Source organism: Asparagus officinalis, chromosome 5, assembly GCF_001876935.1.
Source record: "Asparagus officinalis chromosome 5, Aspof.V1, whole genome shotgun sequence".
Taxonomy (NCBI): domain Eukaryota; kingdom Viridiplantae; phylum Streptophyta; class Magnoliopsida; order Asparagales; family Asparagaceae; genus Asparagus; species Asparagus officinalis.
In genome coordinates, this window is record NC_033798.1 from 27983921 (window position 1) to 28005188 (window position 21268).

General features: G+C 36.0%; 1 protein-coding gene across 2 annotated transcripts in view; it reads right to left on the reverse strand.

Moving 5' to 3' along the window:
* The window catches only part of LOC109843748, a 5429-nt gene extending 5113 nt beyond the window's left edge, over positions 1-316 (reverse strand). Inside the window, exon 1 of one of the 2 annotated variants that reach the window (XM_020412706.1) lies at positions 161-316. In XM_020412706.1, the coding sequence (XP_020268295.1) occupies positions 161-257 (97 nt within the window). In that variant the 5' untranslated portion in view covers positions 258-316. The remainder of the gene's footprint in view (positions 1-160) is intronic. The other variant, XM_020412707.1, reaches the window with a different exon arrangement.

The following is a 21268-nucleotide window of genomic DNA, read 5'->3' on the forward strand; positions in this document are numbered from 1 at the left end:
ACCTACCCAAAAAAAAAAAAAAAAAAAAAAAGGAGTCTCGTAAGTGATCGATTCTAGCCCACAAAACAACTACAAATTCATCAAAACATGAAAACGTTTTTTTAAAAAGAGTAGACTGAAACACATGTAAACAGAAGCAAGAAGGCTAATTTATTATTACCGACGAAGTCGACGAACTTGTTCTTGCGAACGGTTCGACGAGAGACGATGAGGACCCGAGGGAGGGCGCCAGGTAACAATAAGTCGGTACTTTCCATCAGAAGCTTTGATTGTTTAATCAATCCGGGTTCTTTATCCCTTTACTATTTATAGTATAATTTATAGGTGTTTTAGTTGCTTCTTTATTTACTTAATTTTTAGTATTTGATGTGTTTATGCTTTACTAAATTCTTTGCTTCCTTTTGCTGCCTCAGTCGATCCATCCCCAGATACAGCTCGCCGCGTACTGCGTGGATCTCAGAATCTCTAGAATCATCCTACAAGAAAAACCAATATCTTACTGCCACCTGTACTCATCTCGTGCGTGTTGTCTAATTTGTGGAGAGGGCTCGGCTTTTGGTGTTTGCGGCTGAGTGCGGGATTTGGAGTGTCGGGGCCACACGTGTCGGTTGATGCGGGTGAAGATCTGCATCCCGTGGGAGGTGTATCTTGGGCCGGTCAAATTGAAAATAGGTCAAACAGGTGGGCCCCACTACCCTGATTGTCGTCCTGCTCTTCTGCAGCTACCTTCGAGGAAGAAAGTGGGAGCTTTGCTTCTGGATCTATTTTTTGTTTTTTTTTTAAATATCTGATTAGACTAAGGCTCTGTTTGGTTTGGAAGAATGTTAAAGAACGGAAATAGAAAGGAAAAAGAAAAAGAAGATAAATAAGATTCTTTTTCATGTTTGGTTAGGAAGAAAATTGTAAAAAATATTGAAGGAAAATAATATTAAGAGCCTAAACTGTGTAGACTCCATCAAACGTATGAGTATAAACTATGTTAACGCCAATCGATACAAAACCCTAAGGTCAACGCCGGTCAACGCGTAGCCCAAGGTTAACGCCGATCAATGCTATGCTTGTATTTATAGGTTTCGGTTGGGGGGTTTTCGGATAAGAATGAGTGATTTGGCCTTATCTTTAGTTAACAATGGCCTAACCATATTTGTAGATTATATCTAGGCAGTTAGGAACCCCTGGAACAGATAAATCTTGAGAAAACCGCTCAAAACCGATGAAAACGTGTCAAGGGGTCAAAACACCATGACAGGCGCTGCTAAGCCGCGGGGGGCGCGTGTTAGACTTGGCCGACCCGTGCAGGCATGGTTCAGCGACCCACAGGGGCGCGGGTCGGATTCGTCCAACCCGCGCGGGCGCAGGTAGTTTGACCTTTTGCTAAACTTTTTGATTTATGACTTTTCCGGGACTTGTATTTTCCAATGTTTTACGTATTTGACCTTCTTGTTGACTTGTACGATTTGCTAACTTACTTCATGCGCTTGTTAGCTTCTTTACGGAACTTGGAACTGACCGATAAGCATGTCGGGCACTTTGGATCAGACCGACGAGCGCAAGTTGACTGACAAGTGCATTCGGTCGCTTTGAGTTGATCGACGCGTGCGAGCTGATTGACGTGTGCGAGCTGATTTACGTGCACGAGCTGACTGACGTGCGTACGTTGATTGATGTGCGCAGCGACCAAATGGATAATCCTTTTTGACGCGTCCACTCTTCATTTTGATCTATATGTAGGACCTTGTAGGTAATTTTAGATGACTACAGATACCCCCTCCAAAGTGTTTTAGCCTCGTTCTTTTATAGATGAGTCTGAAATAATTTGGATGTGATAGACACCCCACCTTTAATCGGTGTCAATGGACCTATAATTGGCTTAAGTTCTTGACTTCTCCACTTTTCAGTCTATTCAGTATTTTATCGAATAGCTAAAAATTTTTCGGTGCTGCGTTTATCGTTTGATCGTTGTCGAAGTCTTGAATCGAAATTGATAAGTTGATTTTGGCTCGTGTTATTGAGTTGACTTTGAACTAATTACCTGCATCGGAGAGAATACAAGTAACTTATATTATATGTTAATCTATTCAATAAAATCTTTCTAAAACAATTGTTAAATTAAAAAAAATTTCTTGATGAGGACAACGTATAAAACCATGCATGCTAGTTTTTTGAATAAACAGATAATGTAAAGAGGCATATTTCATTAACAATTTTAAATTAGTGCAAACTTTCCAAAAATTAGATCACTACGAGAAAATAGAGTTTTGCTTACGGAAATATAGCGACGGAAATTTTCGTTGCTATATTTCCGTTGGCAAATAAGTTTTGCTGACGGAAATTGGGATTTTAGCGACGAAAATTTTTCGTCGCTAAAACTTTACCGACGGTTTTTTAGCGACAGAAAATTTCCGTCGCTAAAAACTTTTTTAGCGACGGATTTTCTGTCGCTAAAAAACTTTTCAGGGAAATTTTTTTGGGCGCGGGCGCCTAAATTTTTGGGCATCCCGCGCGCCGAGTCCGCAGGGGGATTTATCCTCTCATCCCCCTGCGTCATCTTCCTTCTCTCCTCATCCCCCCTCCACTCCACCGCCTTCTCGTTCATCCCCCTTTTTCCCACGCCGTGACCGACGAGCCGGCGTCAGCCGGTCGTTCGGAGGAGCTCCTGCCGCTGTCTTCTCTCTCGTCATTTCCCTCCCTCTCTCAATTGTACCATTCTCCCCTCCCCTCAATCTCTCTTTTGCTCTCTAGCCTCTTAATCTTTTTTCTCTCTCCCCGACCTTGATCTTCTCTCTGCTCTCTCTCGTCGCCGACGCGCGCCAGCCGACCAAACGACCGCCGTGTCGCCATCGAGAGAGAGGGAGAGAGAAGGGTCAAGGTGGGGGGAGAGAGAAAGAGAGATTTTTTAATTTTTACAATTAGAGTTTACTTTTTGCAATTAGAATTTAATTTTTGCAAAACAAAAAATTGTGGAAAAAAACCCAAACCCTAATAAAAATGTTCATCTTGATGAAATTATAATATAAAAAATTAAATTTAGTACGGATTATGGTTAGGCGAGGGTTAAGGTTAGGGTTGGGTGAGGGTTAGGGTTAGGGTTAGGATTAGGGTTTGGGTTAGGGTTTGGGTTAGGATTAGGGTTAGGCGAGGGTTAGGATTAGGGTTAGGTGAGGGTGGGGGTGATGGTGAGGGTGAGGTTGAGGGTTAGGGTTAGGATTAGGATTAGAGTTAGGCGAGGGTTAGGGTTAGGGTTAGGTGAGGGTGAGGGGTTGGAGTTAGGGTGAGGGTGAGTTTGAGGGTTAAGGTTAGGGTTAGGGTTAGGGGAGGGTGAAGGTGAGGGTGAGGGTGAGGGTTAGGGTTAGGGTTAGGTGAGGGTGAGGGTGATGGTGAGGTTGAGGTTGAGGGTTAGGCTTAGGTGAGGGTGAGGGTGGTGGTGAGGGTGAGGATGAGCTTGAGGGTTAGGGTTAGGTGAGGGTGAGGGTGAGGTTAAGGGTTAGGATTAGGGTTAGGTGAGGGTGAGGGTGGGGGTGATGGTGATGGTGAGGTTGAGGGTTAGGGTTTGGGTTCGGGTTTCAGTTAGGGTTAGGGTTAGGTGAGGATTAGGGTTAGGGTTAGGGTTAGGTGAGGGTGAGGGGTGAGGGTGAGGTTGAGGGTTAAGGTTAGGGTTAGGTTTATGGTTTGGGGAGGGTGAAGGTGAGGGTGAGGGTTGGGGTTAGGTGAGTGTTTGGGTTAGGATTAGGGTTAGGCGAGGGTTAGGGTTAGGATTAGGGTTAGGTGAGGGTTAGGGTTAGGCGAGGGTGAGGGTGAGGGTGAGGGTGAGAGTTAGGGTTAGGGTTAGGTGAGGGTGAGTGTTTGATGGTGATGGTGAGGGTGAGGTTGAGGGTTAGTGTTAGGATTAGGCGAGGGTTAGGGTTAGGATTAGGGTTGGTGAGGGGTAGGGTTAGGGTTAGGGTTAGGTGAGGGTGAGGGGTGTGGGTGAGGGTGAGGGTGAGGTTGAGGGTTAAGGTTAGGGTTAGGGTTAGGTGAGGGTGAGGGTTGGGGTGTGGGTGAGGATGATGGGTTAGCGTAACTGTTATATCGCTAATTACGTAGAAACTACACACACTGTACACTTATATTTTCGAGTCGTAGAATTCCCCGTCCAATAAATACTATATATAATATCTTTATTTACTTGTCACATACGCGTACAGGATCGTTGGCGGATACGAGACCATCGTGTTCGGTCTAACAACCTTTTTGTATGTGTAAGTGACAGTGGGTTTATATATAAATATTTATTAGATCTGTCCAGTGTGGACGGGTTAGGTATGTAAGCATGGCATGTATATGTATTTACTTGTGTTCTTGTGTACTTTCTTTTCGTCAGAGTTTCAGCGGCGCTTACTCGTTATTCTCCGTGTACAAATTGCGGAGGGATATGCAGGAGTATATCCTTCCCACTATAGTGTACTCGGAGAACAGCGGGTAGGTGCTGCCAAAATTTTGACGAATTAAAAGTACACTTGAACACATGTAAATACATATACACGTCACGTTTACATACCAAATGGGATAGAAGCCTTCCTCTGATAGCCGGTCACACACGCGCTCCTCTGAATACACGTTTACAACCTTAAATAAAAATAATATATGTAGGGATATGCTCACTTCCATTAATTTTTAAATTCTAGATGCGGACAGTTTCTGACAAACCGTTCATAAGCATACCACATGATCGAAGGCATCTATACACCCGATACAAGGATGAGATAGAAGCTTTCTTAGCCTACTCTGACACAAACCCTCTACGGTCACTGAGCGGGGCGATTTTCTATCTTTGTACGAATTGTAGGAACGGTAAAATGCTCGCTAGGAGTGGCGATTGGGTGGTGATGGAGGGGGAGGGGTGTGTGGAGTGTGGTTGGTTGGTGGGTGGGTGAGTAGGGGCTTTGGTCATGGTTGAGGAGGGGGAGTGGGGATTTGGTTGTGGTGGTGGTTGAGGGGGGATGGGGTTGGGGGATTTGTGTTGTTGTTGTTGTTGTTGTTGTTGTTGTGTTGCGTTGTGTTGTGGTGTGATGTAGTGTTGTGTTGTGTTGTGTTGTATTGTACAGTGTTGTGTTTTGTTGTGTTGTGGTGTTGTGTTGTGTTGTGGTGTTGTTTTGTGTTGTGTTGTGTTGTTGTGTTGTGGTGTTGGGGAAATTATATTTATATTTGCATTCTTATTAACGGTTACACACCCTTGTTAACGTTTGATTTATATTTATAGGCCGGGACTTTTTCACAAGGTGCAGCCGGGGGTGGTCATAATGCAGCTGGTGTTGAGGATGATGATGATGATCAGGAGGATTGATTGTAATTAATTTAACTTTGAAAATAATTTCTTGTGTTGTATAAACAATATTTATTATGTACCTATCGGGAAACTTTTATTTGTTTTTATTAAAATACATGTGTGATATATGCGTGAGATTGAGTATTATATTGCTGATTGAACAGGATTTTTAAAATTATTATCGATATTGTACATGGTTTTTTCAATTTTCAAAATATTTTTAAAAAAATTAGTGGTTTTTAGCGACAGAAAACTAACACGAAAAAAATTAAACAATAAACACAACCTTTAGCGATGGAATTTCCGTCGCTAATACTGTTTTTAGCGACGGAAATTCCGTCGCTAATACTTTTTTAATTTTTTTTAAAAAAATACGGTAACGAATTTTTCGTCGCTAATATCCCGTCGCTAAAAATTAGCGATAGAAATTCCGTCGCTAAAGACCTCAATTAGGGACCGTGAATATAGGGTCGGTTTTTAGCGACGGAATTTAATTTTTTCCATCGCTAAAACTTTTAGCGACGGAATTTAGGCCTTTAGCGATGGAATTGTCCGTCGCTAAAAGGTGTAAATCCAGTAGTGGATGCTGACAAAACATATAAGTGCGCGTAACTAAAAAACAATATATTTTGAAATGTTTAAAATTCTCACCTTCTTTATACATTTAACCAAGGTGGATGATTAATTTTTGGTTAATTTTCTAAAACTCCCTCAACTAAGAATTGTAACGAACATGGCTCAAGTTCAGGGGTTTTTTTGGAAATAAAATAGCTCTGGGGGATTATACGCAAAACCACCAAAGTTCAAGGGTTATTACGAAATCAATCTTTTCCCCTAACTGGGCCTAAGCAACAGCTTGTTTATTTTAAATTCTTCACATTGCTCTACATAAACTAATGATACTTTTGCCTAAGAGTGGTCCACAAACCAAGAGGAGTTAAGTGTGACTGGGGACTAGTGTTCCTCCATTGCTAGAGAAAGCAATGAGGCAACCTCGAGGAGCAGCCCGACGCTTTTTTCCTTCACTTTCACTAGGTTAGGCTGAAAAAACTGTAAGAGAAAACTATAGTGGTTCTTTTTCTCTCCATTTTTCGTATTCATTTTTATTTCACCTTTCCTCCAAACCAAAAAGCATAATCTCTTTTTCTTTTTCTTTTCTTTTCCTTCATTTTCATTCAAACCAAACACAACCTAAAGAAATAAGTGCGTAAAAATTATGGGATGGTTTAAGGTCATTTGTCACCGCTCACGTCCTATCATAATCAACGATGGGCCAATTACTCTAATTGTTATCGCCACGGCCCGTCTCAAACATTTTTGAGGCGCTAGGTAGATAAAAATATTTAGGGTCTTAATATTTAAAAAAATATTAAATATTAAATTTTAAAAAATAAATTTTATATAAAATTTAATTTTCTAGCTTTTTGAGATGCAAAATTACTAATTAAATTTTTATATTCAAGCTTTGATAATAAATCCTTTTCAATTGATAAAATTATCAAATTATTTAATCTTTTTTGAGATATTATTGAGCATAAATAAGATTTTATTAATTTTAATTTTAAAAAACTTCTTTCTGCTGAAGCTATATTAACAAATATTGTGAGTAGTATTCTATAAGCTATCTATGCATTAGGAAAAAATTTTAATTTTTTTATAAGGTTTAGTATCTCAAGTGCCGTTTTTAATTCATGATTTATTATTTCTTTTAAAATTTTAGTTCTGAAAATAAATCTAAACCATCAATATCAGGTAACATGTCATGTTTTAAAAAAATTTCAAGATGCGAACATTTTTCTTTTAGAAAATCATCACCAAGCAATTTTAATTTTTTTACATCATACAAAAAATCAAAATTATCTTCATATATCTTAAACTGTTCAAACCTAATTTGAAGTGAAGAAATGACATGATCAACTATATAGTTAAAATAATTAATTTTAAAAGATTCTTTAAGTGAACGCCTCACCTCATTAGTTTCATTCTAATCAAATTTTTTCTTCCATCTAATTACACTTTTTCACGAAATTTTGGTTCTACATTCATTTCATTGGCAATCTCTTTAGCACAAATCATAGCAGATGTGAACCCATTTTCTCTATAGTCATTAAAAAATGAAACAAGACCTTTTAGTTGATCTAATGCAATGATAATATTCATATCTTTATATTGTAAAAATTTACTAACAGTGTTAACTGCAAACAAATATATCATACCAAATAATCATACCTAATAAAGATTCAAAAATTTCAATCTCATATGTTGCTAAAGAAATTATTTCACTGTTTGTTTTAGGATTATCACTAGCTTCTGCTAGTTGATATAAAGCATCTCTTATTTGTGGAGCTTGATATTTTATTGTTTTAACACTTTTAAGATGACTTTCCCAACATGTTTGTGACAATGGTTTAAGAGTTAAATTAGAAACACGGTCTTGCAAAATTTTCAATCTTTTTGTAGAAGAAGAAAATAATTAGTATATACGTTGTGTCACACCAAAAAACGTTATAGCACTAGGTCAAGAATTAGCCATATCACAAATACTAAATTAAGACTATAACAACCACATGGTGTATAAAAACCTCTAGAATTTATATCTAACAATCTCTTTTGTACGCCTTATTGTTTACCTTTCATATTAGACCCATTATAATATCCTTGTCCTCTTATATCATTTATATCAAGTTAAAAAAATTTTATTACACTAGTAAGCATATCAAAAAGACCTTTCCCTAACGTATCATACACTTTTAAAAATTCTAAAAAATACTCTTCTATTTTGATTGGAATTGTTGAAATATCTACACATCTTAATATAAGAGACATTTGTTCTTGATGACTTATATCTGGGGTACAATCAAGTATAACTAAAAAGTATTTTGCTTCTTTTATTTTTTGAATTATAATACTTTTTATTTCTGATCCTAATATATTTATTAACTCATTTTCTATGTTATGGCCAAGGTAATGATTATGAATTTCACCATCTTGAATACGTTTAAGGTGTTCTTGCATTATAGGATCAAATTATACAATAATTTCAATTAAACTTAAAAAATTTCCATTATTATCTTGATAAATCTTCTCATTTGTGCCACAAAATGCCAAATTATTTTTTGTAAGATTTTTAACTACAACAATAATTCTTACTAATACATCCAATGCTCTTTTTCCTTGTTTATCTTTTCTTGTAAATTTTGATCAATAGTTTTATTTTTAAGTAATCTTATTTCAACATCAAACCAAATATTCATATTTATAATATGTTCACTGATTGTTTCATGACTTTTAAGCTTGGCACTAAGATTTTTCCAATCTTGACATCCTTCGTTTGCTAATTTAATTGTAATTGATTTTTGACTAAATAATTTACAACAAAAGAAAAATACTTTATCTAATTCTTTTGAATATACTAGTCATCTCCTATCATGTTTTCTCCATTTTGTAAATTTCAAATGTAATGAACAGTTGAAAAGTGTCTAGAATTTTTATTATTTGGAAAACATAAATTGCTTTATCTAATTGGACGTTTTCAACTAATAAATCTATTAAATTTGATTTATGTTTTCCCATTGTGCTGTATCATATATATTTTTAACAATAGTTTCATCAATATCATTAAATTTTTTATCTTCTTGATCAACTAATTCATCTTCTTCTAAATTGTTATTATCTTCTTCGTTAATATTAACATTTGGTGAATTAGATTTATCATTATTAGAAAGTTCTTGACAGATTTCTTTTTATCCTAATAAAGTATCATCTTCTAGTGAAAATTCAATTATTTTTTTATTTAAATTTTTAATTGGTTTTTCTGTGTTTTGATTTTTAGTATTAGTAACAAACCTATCATGTACTCCTTTTTGAGATTGAATAAATTCTTCTGTTTTTATTTTTTCATTCGTTTTGCATATCCAGACTCATATTTTCTAGCAGACATATTTATATTTAAATTATAGAAAATATAGATCCCTAAAATAATTAAAATTAAAGAAACAATAAAACCTGATTTATGCCTTGCACTTTCAATTTGATGATACTTTAAAGTTTGACACAGTTACCTGCATGAATATGATAAAAGAACAAACAAATAATAATTTTTATTTAGATTAATTGGAATCAACATCTAGGAGAATAATTGGCCCAAATTAAAAACACTATGTCAGGATTAAAATCTAATCAATTTAGTTAAATAAAAGATATAAAAGAAAAAATAAAAACCAGACAAACAAGAGCAACAACTATCGAACTAGTATATATATATACTATATATCTATATATATTATAAATATATAGTATATATATATATAGATCGTAGAGAGAGAGACGCGAGAGAGAGTTATGGGTATGGGGCTTGGTAGTGGAGGGTGGTAAATCCCCTCCACCTCATGTCCAAATGTGGGATAGCAGGAACATGTTATATGGGCAGTGAGTGGGAATGTGCGATGGTGAACATCACTACAAGCCAAAATTGTAATGCTTGGTACGGCAAGGCCTACCATATTTCTCCATATATATCATACTATACATATATATATATAGATATAAGAATATATATATATATATCATATATGTATATATAATCAGTATAATAGTCTATGAGGAGAATGAATGTAAATTAATTAAAATAAATAAAAACCAACAAGCTTACGTTTTATTTTGGGGCCTTCCTGGATTAGAATTGCAATTAAGTATGTTAAAATCAAAGATTAAACAAATATGAAAGATGAGTGAATGAGATGAGAATAAAGGAAGTTAGAAAAAGAAAAAACACATAAACTATGCATAAACGAGAATGAGTATTTAATATGTGTTTTCTCTTTTTTTACTGTTACAATCTAATTAATTATAGAAATAAAATATAAAAAGTTAGAATTAAAATTTATTAGTGTTCTTTTCCAAAGATAAAGATAATTATAGCAATAAATAATCAATTAAAGATAATTTAGAATCCTAACAATAGTCAACTTAAATAGGGGCCCTAGGCATATGCCTTAGTGACCTATGCCTTCAGTCGGCCTTGTTTATCGCCTATATTATTTTCAAAAAATACAATGAGACCATGTATGATTTACACTATAACAAAAAGTGGTTCTCTAAATAGTAGTTGAGAACACAATAGTGGTTTTAAGATATGATTGAAAATTCTATGTGGCCTTATTGTATTCTTTAAAATTGGAACGAGCGGTAATAACCGGTCAATTGGATCATCTCTAACTATTACTTAATTAGAGAGGATTCAAATCCATCCTACACACATCAATAAATTTCTTGCATGGAAATTTTATACTATAGCATAGTGATATATATAATTTGGTCTGAATAAAACTACACCTATTGAAATGCGCGCATGAGAATCATATTATTGTCCATCGACTTTGAGGTCTAGAATATTGTAGAGACAAGCTACAGTGAAACCACCACTACTATTGGTGATGCCATCTTAGCCACACTCAGAGATAAATGGACCCTAGATAATAAAAAGCTATATTCCTTAAATACTAAGGCAATGATGCCTATTATTGTTCATTAACTGATGAAAAGTTTAACCATGTGTCGACTTGTATTGCTGCACAGGAAATTTGAAATACTCTAGAGGTTACCCACAAAGGGATATTGCAGGTGAAGGAGACCAAGCTTGCTATGCTTGTTAACAAGCAGGAAAACATCAGAATGAAGTCATCAGAGAGCGTTCATAACTTGTTCACACGATTTACTAATATAGTGAACAAATCAAAGGCATTAGGAATAGAGTAGGGGAATAAAGAGCTTGTGAGAAAAGTTCTTTGCTTTCTTTCCAAAGATTGGGAACCAAAGGTAATGGCTATGGAAGATTTACAAAAAATTTCTAAATTAATACTTGATAATCTTATAGGAAATTTTTATACGTATGTAGCACATTTGAAAGAAAGAGTAGATGATTCAAAAGATAATGCTATGAAAAAGTCGTTAGCCTTAAAAGCCAAAAAGGAAAAACATAGGATGAAGAAAAATAAGGAATCAAGATCGAGCTCTGAGGATGAAAAGAGTCAAGTAGGACTAATTGTCAGTGATGCAAGATAGATGGAATCAATTTATGAGCAAGGTAAATAATTAAGTAATCTTCGAGTGATTTTGAAACCGAGCCTTATTTGTTACCAATACAGGAAGCCAGGTCATTACGAGAACAAATACCCACTGAACAAGAAAGACAAGAAATTAGAGGGCAAAGCTTTAAAAGTGATCATAGGGAACATGAGTGGAGATGAAGAACTAGAAAGTAGCTCAAGTGATGGTGACAAAAAGGCAAACTTTATCCTTATGGGTAGAGACAATGCCATTTTCATTTTTGAACAAGGAGACATAGACAATTTTGAACACGAGAGCTCTGATGATGAGGTATACCCTTCATCATATAATGAATTATGTTCTAAGTATAATGAAATGTTGGGTCATTTTGAAAAAGTTGTTGAGAAGTATGAAGTGGTAAAAATGTTAAATTCAAATCTAAGGAAAGATAAAAATAATCTTTTAAGTTATAGAATCAAAACTCTTTCCTTGAATTAAATTCGTCCAACTTATCAAACAAGATCACCTCTTTTGAATGCATATAATATTCCATGCATAGAGATGTGAATTTCATTTATCCAAGCTACTAACCAATAAAATAACTGAAAAATGAGAAATTAGTTACTAGGGTAAATGAGCTTTTGTGTGAGTTGTCTTTTGAACAGATAAAATTTGAAACTAAATGCACTCCTATAGTTTCTGAAAATGAACAATTTAGGCCCAAAATTATTGATTTGAAAAAGGCTGTGAAAATATTCTCATAGAGTTTAAAGACATAAACATGGTGCTTTCCAATCAACGATTTCCAAAATCTAAAATTAGGCTTGGTTACTCACATAAAAATATAAAAGTTTCAAAATTCTTTTATAAAAGAAAATAATTTAACTCTTTTTGCACTTATTTCTAATGCATCTTCTACTGTGTTTTATTGGTAGAACAAGTCACATTTCAATGCACTATCATATGCAATATAGAATTAAGATAGTTAAACAGATTTGGATGTTGATCACTAATAAGCATAAAAGGGAGGCAACAATAATCTTTCTTACTTTTACCCTCTCTTTCACTCCCCAAAACCCTAGTTTCCAATGTCCTTTTTTCAACCAAATGATTCAAGTTCTCTCCATTATTTAGGTTGATTCAAAAATTTTCTTCATCACCAAGCCATAATCTAGATCCTAACTTGTATTTTTTTTTTTTTGCTTTTTTCCTTCTTTGGGGATCTCTACGTGGGCATGTGATGAAATTGGTTGAATTTTTTTTGTAGCATATAAGGTATTAAATATGCATTTATGTGGTTAGGAATGAGTTTTTTTGGTAAGAAAAATACATAAATTCGATTCACAGATTTGATTTTTTGGGTTAAAATTGTCAATCATCTATGATTGAGCAACACCTTCGTTGGTCACTTTGATCATCGATGGTGTACAATTAGCCATCGATAGTCAATACATAATTTTTAAAAATAAACCCTTTTATCATGCGTCTTTAATTCAATCTTATTTCTCAATCATATATTATGACAATTCTCCATATTAAGTTTTGTTTTTGTTAATAGAGATATACCAAGTGTCAAGAGAGCGAGAGTTGATCTTTTTTCCTCAAGATGCCCACAAGAGAAGTTAAAACTTCTTATTATTTATGAAGAGGGATTTGATACACACAATCTACAGGAGCATAATGATACAGAGAATTTTCTTGAGAATGTGGGGTTAAAATTTATGATGAAAAGCAACTTGTAAAGGCTAATATCACATTGATGAGAGAGTTCTATCTTAACTTTGAGAAAGAATAAAACAAGGATACACGTTCCATCTTATTCTACTGTGTGGAGAGCTTGATCTTGAGGAGATCAAATTGTGTGGTTGTGAGATCTCGTAAGAGATTGTTGTGAAGAAGTTCTAGATTCTAAACCGGGTGTGTTTATTGGATTACCATCGGGAGAGGTGGTCGGGGACGTAGGTCATGAGGATCGAACCTCATGAACACATCAGCGTGCAATTTGGCTAACTATTCTCTTACTCTCTTTCTTATTTATTGCCATACTTATTATTTGTGTTTGGTATTGTATTGATCTTTATTAATTGCACATTTAAGGATTGCAAATGAAGCTTGGGGTTGTGGGTATTGAAAGTGTAAATCCGAAATTGAGAAGAATGAGAGTTTAAGCTCAAAACACACAATAAACACAAACTCAAAGCTTCATTTGCAATCTCTTAATCCTTGCCATAGGGGTGTTGTAAGAGAGATTTTTCAATCTTATTCTACTGTGTGGAGAGCTTGATCTCGAGGAGATCAAATTGTATGGTTGTAAGATCTCGTGGGAGATCGTTGTGAAGAAATTTCGGCTTCCAAACCGGGTGTGTTTAGTGGATTACCATCGGGAGAGCGTAAGGTTGTCAAGGCATGTGTATTCTCAGATACCAAATGGAATTATCCTTGAAGAGGGTAAATAGGATAATCAAACAATAAATGTGCAATTAATGAAATTCAAAACAATACCAAACACAAATATCATGGTATTTTCATTTGGTTATTTTTCTTACAACTTCTCATTCTTCTTAATTTCGGATTTACACTTTCATATTATGGGATCTTTAACTCTGGACATCTTAAGGTAGAATATATCTTACTCAATCTCTTGCTCAAGTTTGACTTCTACCCAATGCTGCTCATACTACTCTCAGCACCCATGATGTGGTCCTTATGTATGGGGTAGCCAAGGGAAAGAAACCTGATACTGCTACTTTGATTTTTTACTTTCCTAAACATGGTTGTCGTTGTTGCTCAAGAGGTTGTTAATAAGAAACAAGGCGGAAGCCTTAGCATGTGTATCTTTTCCTTATCACCTGTATTTGCTAGGACCTTAAGAGCCCCTTCCTTTCTACCAACAAATATGAATAAGGAGAGCACCACTCTCTAGAGAGACTACAAGGAAGAGTATTACAACAAGGGAAAATGGACTACAACAGGCTAATCTTCTGGATCACAGCCACAGCTCAGGCACCAGAATTTTCTTCTACTTAGTGGACACTACAAATGTTACGCGCAGCGAAAATTTCGGCAGCACTTCGGTAGCATAACAAAAGAGTCAGGTCGTAATAGGAATTCCCGTTTCACCAAGGAAATAAGAACCTTAGGCAAAATATCTCAACCAAGTGAGATATCAGCTCTTTCTCTCATCAGTTCTAGGACTGACCTGTCGAGGGAACCTAAATAAGCTATTACAAATCACAAAATAGTGAGATAACCAATTTTACATGGTTCAGCAAATTGCCTGTAAAACCCTGTACATTTTGATAATTTATATATGTGATTATTAGTGAAAAATAATGTTTATTTATGATAAATGTCTTTATGTCATGGTTGTGCATGATAACTAGTGTTTTGAGTTTATGTGAATGTATATATGCATCAGGTTTGAGGTTGAGTTTTGCAAATTTGCAAATCATGCACAGGCAGAAATGTAGCCTGTTCGGTCGACCGCGAGTCGACTGATGGGTTCGGTCGACCTTGAGTCGACTGATGGCTGATTTTAGGTTTTTACAGTTCGGGTTTGTTTAGGATTTTGGGTCGTGTTTTAACTATTGGTATTTATCTCTTTTACCTGAGAAAGACACCCCTTTCATCAGTCCTCCCCAGAAACCCTAGCCCCCTTTCCCCTCTAAAACCCTAGCTTCGGATTTTGGGTGTTTTTGGGAGATTTTCGGGGATTTTCAGCAGCTTGTTGTGGTTTGCAGCAAAGGGAGTCATTCTCTCGCGGATCCAGGAGTTGTTCAACACACCAGAGGCGAGTAGCATCTCGCCCAATCCCTCTCCCACTTTTTTTAGAGTTTCTAAACGTTTTTCATGAGGTTTATTGCGCCTAAGAATTATTTTCAAGTATAAATCGATGTTCTTATTAGTGTAGATGCTAAAAATCATGTGTTTCAGATCTCTAAATCCTTACCAATGAATCTTTGATGAAACCCAGATCTGGGAATTTATTTAAAAACGAGTTTCTATTTTGATTAATTGCTCTCATATATGTTTAGGGATTAAATATTAGATCTAACACGCAAGATTTCGTTTTCCATGTTTTATACGAATTTTACACTGTCTCATATGTTTAGAATTGATAATATATTTTTTATACGAATTTTACACTGTCTCATATGTTTAGAATTGATAATATATTGTTTGGGTTTGATGAATTTGATTTTTAGATGAATTTTCTCATATGTTTAGAATTGATAATATATTGTTTGGGTTTGATGAATTTGATTTTTAGATGAATTTTCACAAAAATAACACAACATGCACGAATAGGGAAAACCCCTCTGTTTAGTCGACTGTGAGTCGACTGGTGACCCCAGTCGACTGTGAGTCGACTGGTGGGTTCTGGTTTTCTTCTTTTGATCGACCATGAGTCGACTGGTGATCCCAGTCGACCACGAGTCGACTGATGACCCCAGTCGACCATGAGTCGACCTGCTGTGTATATATATAGTATATATATATATTTGAGTGTATTGTTTATCATTTTGAGTACGAGGAGTCGCCTCGTTTATCGGGTATTAAATTTTAGTATTGATGATTTCATCTACACATGTAAGATGACACATTTGTCACAAGGTTAGATCTGTACATCGAGACACGTGCAAGAATAGGATATGTATATCTTTAACATTAGCATTCCATATTTTATATACACAGTCCTCGTGTTGGACTATAATCCATTGAAGTCCTCGTGTTGGACTATAATCCATTTCAGTCCTCGTGTTGGACATTCACAAATCAGTCCATGTGTTGGATATTAGTTAGACCACGAGCATGACACTTAGCTGAATCAGGACATGACATGATTATATGAAGTTGAGACATGATATCTATTTAGGCTGGACATGACACTTATGTGGTTCCGACATGACTTTTGTTTTATGTATTATAATATGTTGTCTCTTTTCTTTATTGTTCTTGTATTAGACTTTAGGTTCGGTATTTAGGGATTTACAATTTGAGATATAAGGTATATACATGAGGTTTTCCTTGTTTGGATTATTTCACTCGACGTACCTACGCACATGTTGTAATTTCCTAAATACTAAAACCCTTTATTTGTTAGAAGTAATGATATGACTATTCTATGTATAAATCTGTATTTTCTTATACAACGAGCCCTTTCTCTTGGGGTTGGTTGTGATGTTGCTCGCTAGCGCTTTGATGCTCGTTGTCCCTCCCCCTTTCAGGTAACGAGCCCGGAGCCCCGCGGAGAGTCGCAGGTTGAGGACGATACTCGTTAGCGCCTATTTTTCTTTTATAGATATTATTGTATTATTGGAGCTCCACTATAGACTGTTTTATTTAGACATGAGAGTTTATTCTTGAGTTTTAAAGGCTGTGTGCCTTATTTACTTCTTATCAGACATTGTGTACTTGAGACATATTGAGATCTCCAGATTGTTATTATTTATTTCCGACATTGACTATGTATTCCAGCTTGTTTGGTTGATGAGATGTATTAATTTGAGTTCTATTATTTCATCATTTATCTGTTATATAATCTTTTACTTGCTTTGTACCTACACTTGTAGTTGATTCCACTAGAGAGATAATAATTGTGATGGTGAAACATGTTATTACACAGTGTGATGCATGGCAGGTTTGACATTTCTGGTTTCACCTTGGACTGCTGCCTTGCGTGAACCAATGGGCGTCACAGTTGGTATAAGAGCCAGGTTCCAGTATCCTTAGGATCTTCCTGTGTCGAGTCGTGGAGCTAGGAAGAGTTCATTAGGATTCATGTATAAAGTCCGATAGGAATTTCCTAGTATGAGTGAGGACGGTATATGCGTATATCTCAAAATTTTGAATTTTTTTATGACAACTATTTTTGTTTAAAGTATATGCGTGAATACTATATGTTGTGAAAATCGTACTGCGATACATTATGTATGTATATGTCTACTTTGACTCATGAACTTTTATTTTCTTATGATCAGATGGCAGGACGTGGCAGAACCCGCACTCAAAGAGCCACTCAGGCAGAGCCCTAACAGGCTCCACTTGAGCCACAACAGGCTCCACCCGAGCAGGAGCAGGCACCACCCGAGCCGTAGCAGGCCCCTCAGTATTTGGCGGATATCATGACTCCCCTTATTGCCAGGATGACAGCCATTGAGGAGCTGGTGGCGAATCATATAGCACCACGGACATCACCACCACCACCAGTAATTCCACCACAGGGAATACCAACCGTCCCAATCAGAGAAAGAGACCCAGAGATAGCACCCACAGCTATCCTACTAGCACCTACAGCTATTCCACCGGCGATACCAGACAGAACCACGGAGCAGGAGGCTTGGCTCCGCTTGGTAGAGAGGTACCAGAAGATGAGAGCACCAGAGTTCTAGGGCTCTTCAGACCCACTTGTAGCCCACAAGTGGAAGGAGGATGTGAGTAATGTCCTAGACATACTCAACGTAGACTCGGTACAAAAGCAGAGTCTGGCATTATACAGTCTGAAGGGGGATGTCGGGAGATGGTACCGATTCTAGTTTCCATTAGAGCAGCGGATGATCCTCACTTGGGAGGATTTTGTTTACTTCTTTGATGCACGGTATGTTTCTTCTGCAGCACGGACTGGGAAGGAACTTGAGTTGTCCCGTTTGACTCAGGGGGACATGTCAGTTGCAGAGTTTGAGAGCAAGTACATGGAGTTACTGCATTTCACATGCATGTGACAGACATGAGAGTGCCAGGCTCAGAAGTTCTTAGCAGGGCTCCGCCCTAATCTTCGTTGATACCTCGTCTCGAGGAAGTTCTATTCAGTTCGAGAGGTAGCCGAAGCCGCCACCTCACAGGAGATTGAGACTACCATGTTTCAGAGGGATAAGGAAGGGAAGACCAAGGCAGGGCAGACAAGGGATAAGGGCAAGAACAAGAGGTCTTTGTCTGGATCCCAGCAACAACAGCAAGGTCCTCATAAGAAGGGACCCCAGCAGGATCAGAGAGCGCATCAGCAGCGCAAGTACCAGGGAGTGTGTTTTAACTGTCGTAAGGTCGGACATAAGGCATCAGAGTATCGTAGTGCATCAGTAGGAGCCTAGCAGGACAGGGGTCTGAACCAGTAGCAGCAGCGACAGTAGGGCAGAGGTCAGGGCTAGCAGAACAGGCTTGAGGCACCGCCAGCAGCACAGAGGTCAGAGGGACAGGTTCGAGCAGTCCAGGAGACTCCCCAGGGGCAGATTGTCCTATATTCTCTAGCACCAGCAGTAGAGCAGTCTTCAGCCATAGGCAGAGTATATGCAGTGGTTCCCCATGATCATGGTGCTAGCGGAGCAGTTGTGGAGGGTACGTTCCTCGTGAATTCCTTTCCCGCCCATATTCTTTTCGATTCGGGAGCTTCACATTCTTTCATTTCGCATGCTTTCATGGTTAGTGATAATCACATTTTATTACAATTTTATACCCTCATTATCTATTTTATATGAATAAATACAGCACTAATAATTGCTTTTATCTTTAATTGCAGGTTAATAAAGAATAAATCCCAAAAATCCTATATCTCAACAAAGACCCTTGAGTAAATGAAGAAATAAGAGAATTAATTTTTGAAAATCACATGTGTGCAAGGAACCGGATTTGGACTTGGTTGCTTAAAAATGAATTGGACTTTTATGCAAAAATCACACGCTGCTACAGTGGACCGGAACCAAGGCTGCAAAGTTTGATGGTTGCTGACATTGGACTTGGATCAAAAGAATTGGGCCAAATTTTGCTTTACAAATCAAATGAAATAATATGGGTCGGTTGTTTGAATTTGCTGCAGATTTTTGTTTGAAAATCAAATGGAAAAGCAACTTGGGCCGGCCTTCAAAGAAGCTTTGCTGTAGACCGGATTTTGAAAATGAAAGTGGGCCGGCTGCAGTTTTGAATGGATTTTCATAGGAATGGGCCGGACTTGATTTTATTGTTGAAGAAGATATTTTCATTTTCTTTTGAAAATCAATTAGGCCTCTTATGTTGGGCTAGAGAAGAACAAAAAGCAAATTCAAAGGTGGAGATTGTTGCTTGGGGTTCAAGACAAATCCAAGGGCTCATATTCATTGAAGATTACTATAAATAGGGGTAGGGAGTGAGGGGTTAAGGAGTAAAAAATTTTATAAACTCCTTTTAGAGAGGAGGGCTACTCTTAACTGAGAAGGCCTTTTAAAAATTATAACTTTAGTTGCAATTAATAATAATAATTTTTTTCCTCTTTAAATTTGTTCTTTCTCTTCTTTGTTGAATGATGAGGATGGAGATGAAGAGCAAATTGAAGGTTTGCATTTCTTTTCTCTTTTATTTCTTTTTAGTAATTTTTTTATTATTGCTTATTTGTTAGATTTAAATTCATGCTTGTAGTGTAGATTTATTTTCTTGTCTTTTTATTTCTTTTTGCACTTTAATTTGTAGAATAGATTTATTTTCTTACATTTAATTTCTGCAATTTATTTTGTAGTTTAGATTTTTATTTTCTTTGTAGTTAGATTTATGCGAACAAGGGTACGCTCGCTTGCTGTCTTGTTCTCTGCCGCGGACTGGGAATTAACCTTTCATTGATGTATTGTTTCGTCGTGATTCAAATCACGATGTTATTTTCTTGTTCCTGAATGGGTCCTTTCAATTCTTTTTAGGTTTCTTGTTCATAGTTTAGATTTTTCTTTTCTTTTTATTTTTGTAATTAGTTCTTTTTCTTGTTTTTATTTCTTAAAGATGTGAATTTAATTCTTGTAGGAAGTTTAGAATTATATGAAACTAGTCTAATTTCCTTTATATTGTATGAATTATTCTCTTGCACTTAAAATGTTCATGTTTAGGATAATCAACTAGAGAACTAATCGGTAGAAGAAGAATTTGATAATCTATGCTTATCTTAAATGGTTTGATAGGTTATGCTTATGAATTCTAGGATTATTATCATGTTGTTGTTCTTATCATGAATAGTAATTTTAACTTAGATGATAATTTGATAGGTTACACTTTCCTTAAATGGTTTGATAATCTATGCTTAATAAATCTAAGTTGAAATATGATAGAAAGATAATAGTTTATATTTTGTAATTGAAATTGGTTAGTGGATTATATTCTAAATTTCTTACCTCTTTTGAATCCTTCCTCTTAACTTTCTTAAAATTTTCTTTTCATTCTTAGTTTATTTCTTGATTTTATTCATTCTTCTTTCTTACTTTGTGATTTCATTTATTCTTTGATTCTTTCTTCTCTAAAATTCAATTTATTATCTCTTGCACATAAATCAAAACAACCACTCATCACAACACTTATTCTTTATTCCTAATTGTCATGCACAAAACATAAGAACCATTTCTAATAATCTCTTAAATTCACCTTCCTCGTGGGATCGATATCTTTTTATACTATAACTTGATAAATTGTGCACTTGCAATTTTGGTACATAATTATGCCGCATCAAGTTTTTGGCGCCGTTGACGGGGAAGGTGCTAAAATAGGATTTTATTAATTTGGTTCTTTAACTTGTGTATTTTTCTTGTGAAGGAACCGTTTGGAGCTTGAAAATCTTGGATTAAAGATCAAGAATTTGGAGCATTGCTTTCGGGTAAGTCTTTTTTCTAGTTTTCAATTCCACCCTCTTTAGCTAGCTTCACAATTAGAGACAATTAGAATTTAAATTTTTTTTTTGTTGACCATAATAATATCTATCTTTCACTTGGACATTAACTAACAAGATAATAAACTCAAACAATTTTCCCCCTTCTTACATTTGATTGTTGTTGACCATAATTAAAAAAAAAAGATTTTCTTTTTATCATCCTTTTTAGTCGCTTTTAATTTCTAGGGTTGCATTTCATATAGTGTAGGAATTCACCAAAGTGATTGTAGCACTTGATTTGGCACACACTTAAAACATTCTTA